This window comes from Corvus brachyrhynchos, unplaced genomic scaffold, assembly GCF_000691975.1.
Source record: "Corvus brachyrhynchos isolate BGI_N302 unplaced genomic scaffold, ASM69197v1 scaffold1376, whole genome shotgun sequence".
Classification (NCBI taxonomy): Eukaryota; Metazoa; Chordata; class Aves; order Passeriformes; family Corvidae; genus Corvus; species Corvus brachyrhynchos.
In genome coordinates, this window is record NW_008238521.1 from 64860 (window position 1) to 68610 (window position 3751).

Genomic DNA, 3751 nt, shown 5'->3' on the forward strand with positions numbered 1-3751 from the left:
TGGCTCACGTGGCTCTGCCCATGCGCAGGAATTGCCTCACTGCTGCTTGCAGAGGGCTTGGTCCACATGGCCAAGGCTGCACGGTCCCTGAGGCAGGCTTCCCTTCACCAAGACACAGCTGACATTGCTCAACAGTCTCGGTAATTAAATAATATTCACGAAAATATCCTTCCCTCGGCATATATTTTGACTCAAAAATTAACTGTGTCCAAACAGTGTTCCAAAAGTCTTTGGTAAGAATCAAATCCCAAGAAACATAGAAAAAGTTCTTAAACAACCATGCCAGGAAGTGTTTCAGTTTCTTTTGAGCTTGAATTAAGCTAAAATTTACAAATAATTTTTCAAGAATCATTTTAAGTTTAAAATAAATGTCCATATGCGGCTCTGAGAGCCAAGAGTCTTCCCACCGTTCCTCCATAGCTTAGATATGGATTAGATGGAATAGCAAAACAAAACAAGAAGAGAAATCCAAAGTTTCCAGGGTTTACTAACACATATCAGTCGCTTAGGGATCGGGGATTGTTCTGCTCGCAATTCTCCACCATTTGTTACAGTGCGGATACTGCAACACGATGTATCAAGCCAGGAGTCCCGTGGAAAATAAATATATATGGGCAGATTCTTGATAGATGTTCCAGAGAGGTTTATTTCCCCAGCCGCATGGCCGGGTTCTGGCGAGGAACTCTTACCGTCACGGGACCCGAGGATCCTTGCCCACGCAGTGAAACACAAACCAACCAATGGTGAACGAGGCTGACCAGGGGCTATGAAACCCCGTGCCTCCCCTCAGGGCCCCTCTCCCAGGGCTACATGGCAGGGGGAGGGACCCCGACAAAAAAAGTGGCAGTTCAGCCATTTCAGACACTTGTCTAGTGTCTGAAATAGCCTTAGCTCCTCCTGCTTAGCAAGGGCAGTGGCTCTCACTCTGGGGCACCTCACAGGTCCCAGGGTCAGAAGGGCTGCACCAGCTCTAACACTGCCTCAGCAGCTGCCAGGCGACACCTGCCTAGCTGCAGCTGCTGAGCCTCCTGGCCTGGCCCCCCAGGGCAGCAGACTGTTTGCAACCCTTCTGTAATTGCAACTTAAAAGGAAAAATACCACACAGAATACCATGAAATATTAAAGAGTCAACAATCCTAATTGTAGCCATGGGAGACCTAATAATAGCCTGCTTGGTCTTCTCTAGTGCATTGTAACTCACTTTTCACATGCCCAAACAGGCCAGGCCTGCGGACACAGCAAATTGAAGGACTGATAACTATTTGGTTCCACAAGCTGTTTTACAGACCCATCTCCAGGCATTTCAACCTACATATCTCTTCAGCAGATACCATTTCTGTATGTTACCATCTTAATCACTTACTCAGACATATGTACAAACCAAGGAGACTGAGAGGCAAGATTAAGGTTTTGTTATCTGAAGAGTATTAAAGCAACATTCTTCTAAGGAATTCCATCACTTCCAGGAATTTCAGACACAGCTGTCTTAACTGGCTGTTTGAAAGGTAAATGAGAAGATATTCCCCACTTTGTGATCTGGTAAAGATGCTGCACTGACTGATTTGATGCTTGACTTCTATAGGCCAGATACTTACAATGCAATAGTAACACTTAGAAGAACACTTTTACCATCACTGGGATTTTTTTTTAGCCCTCTTAAGCTGCATTTTACTTGAACTTACTCCCAAAGCCACTCATTTATGACAGTCAGCTTAAAAGAACTTACCACACCAAGGAAGGGGTGTTTAATGCAGTAGTGAAAAAGTTTTGTAGGAATGCACAGATCAAATGACAAATACAGGCAGCAGAAGGCAGTTTGATTAAGAGTCTTCCACAAGAGAGATTCTTGTGGCGATGCTACACTCTTCTAGCAAGCAACAAACTGACTGTAGTTCAATCCAGTCAGCATTGTTGGAGGTTGTGCCACAAAATCAGCCTCCACAAAATCAAGAGACAGGTTCAAACCACTGAAAGACAGCAAGAATGTTTCCCACTGCTGCTTGCTTCATTGCAGTGAAGGAATGATTCCTCTGTTCAGCAGCAAGAAGTTTCTGTAGTTGGTGTTCATCCAGCCCTCCCTTATGCAGGAGAAAAGGGTTCTCCTGCGTGCCCAGAGCCTTCTGGAACACGGCTTGGGCAGGTCTCATCGATCCAGACTGCGTTTCTGGGCTGCTTCTGAACACACGTTCCTGAGGAGGTTGATCACAGACCTCGGGTCTGCGCTCTTCATAATAGCACTGCCAGACACAATCATATTGGCACCTGCCTGGAAGACATCAAACACCCGCTTAGTCACACGGAACAGAGCCACTGCCTACAGCTTGCTTGTAAAACACTGGAGGTGGTTGTGAATTCTGGGCTGGTGTGCAAACAAGTGGGACACACATGACACACCTCTAACTACAATCCCAAGTCAAGTTCAGAAAACACAGCTCTTCCCCAAATACGTAATTTCTTCATCACATTGCTTCTATTTACACCAACATAAAAGAAACAAACTTCTCATCTTAGGGTAGGCTACAATAGCGACTATTAAAAAAGATTAGATCTCAAACAGATTTTGATATTAAATGTGTTTTACAGTTTCCTCTGAAAACTAGAAATTCCTCCTAAGCTTTATTTTCTGGGTGTTGATAAATCTCTCAGCACAGTGACTGAGAATGCTGCTCTGTTGCAACCTCTTACCTCTGCGCACTTATGGATGGTGTCAGGCCCAACTCCTCCATCCACTTCTATATCCAAGGAGGGAAACTGTGTCCTCAGCCACTGAACCTGAGGAACCAGATAAAAAGGCAGGCACTGAGATCCACATGAGCTGCCAACCTACAGCTTCTTACAGATCTAGACAAGGTTTATCTACTTCACCACTATACTCCCTACTGTTAATTAGCTTTTAGCTCAATAAATAATGAAAGAGAAACATAGTTTAACTTTGACATCGTGTCTTCCATAAATTTCTGTTCTCTGAACCCAGGTTCTACCATCATCACCAAAGCCATGTCTATCTGATTGGCCCAAGGTGCCAAGTGTTCAACTGCAGTGCCTGCTTGATGGCCAAGCCAACCTGCAGGAAGGGAAGCCAAATCCAAGTGCACCTTAGGATTCATGCACCTCAGGGCAAGACTGGCCTGAGCTCAGTGTGGATTCCTAAGAAAATAATTACATGTCTGTGTAATGGCAGGAAGAACAGGCCTCTTTATTTAAAAATTCCAGATTTTCTTCACTAAAATTGAAGACTAACTTCATGCACAGTGTGTTAGGGCTGCATGTGCCAATCCCTGACCACCTGAAGTGGAAACAATGAGTTTTTCATAAAATCGTGGAATCAAAATAGCTTGAGTTGGAAGGGACCTGCAAGGCACATCAAGGCCAACTCCCAGCCTTGCACAGACATCCCACCAATCCCACCCTGTACGTGACAGCGGTGTCAAAACGTTCCTGGAGCTCTGGCAACCTTGGGGCGTGACCATTCCCTGGGGAGCCTGTCCAGTGCCCAACCACCCTCTGGGGGAAGAACCTTTTCCTTATATCTTGCCCAAACCTCCCCTGACACAGTTACAGGTCGTTCCCTCGGGTCCTGTCAGTGGTCACCACAGAGAACCTGCCAGCAAGGCAGTTGTTAGTTAAGCAGGGCACAGTGTGTACTCCCCTCACCTTCATCCCATTCTCCCGAATGTCCTTTATCAGTGCCCTGGGATTGCCCATCGCTTCTAGATGTAAAGTGTACTGGTTTGCTCCAGCGACTGCCATG

General features: G+C 45.7%; 1 protein-coding gene across 1 annotated transcript; it reads right to left on the reverse strand.

The window, feature by feature from the left end:
- Window positions 1–1712: 1712 nt before the first annotated feature.
- Window positions 1713–3750, reverse strand: LOC103617633 (ribulose-phosphate 3-epimerase-like). The gene is made up of 3 exons (XM_017737190.1): window positions 3655–3750; window positions 2686–2772; window positions 1713–2266 (listed from the first exon to the last, which is right to left on the reverse strand). The coding sequence occupies exons 1-3, from the start codon at window positions 3748–3750 to the stop codon at window positions 2144–2146; spliced, it is 306 nt and encodes a 101-aa protein (XP_017592679.1). The 3' UTR covers window positions 1713–2143.
- Window position 3751: the final 1 nt, after the last annotated feature.

Excerpts from the sequence above, each read along its gene's own strand:
- LOC103617633 (XM_017737190.1), bottom strand. The coding sequence starts at position 3,750 with ATGGCAGTCGCTGGAGCAAACCAGTACACTTTACATCTAGAAGCGATG. Across the intron at positions 2,773-3,654 it reads TTCGGGAGAATGGGATGAAG|GTTCAGTGGCTGAGGACACA; the intron begins GTGAGGGGAGTA and ends CTGGTTCCTCAG. Across the intron at positions 2,267-2,685 it reads CCATCCATAAGTGCGCAGAG|GCAGGTGCCAATATGATTGT; the intron begins GTAAGAGGTTGC and ends GATGTCTTCCAG.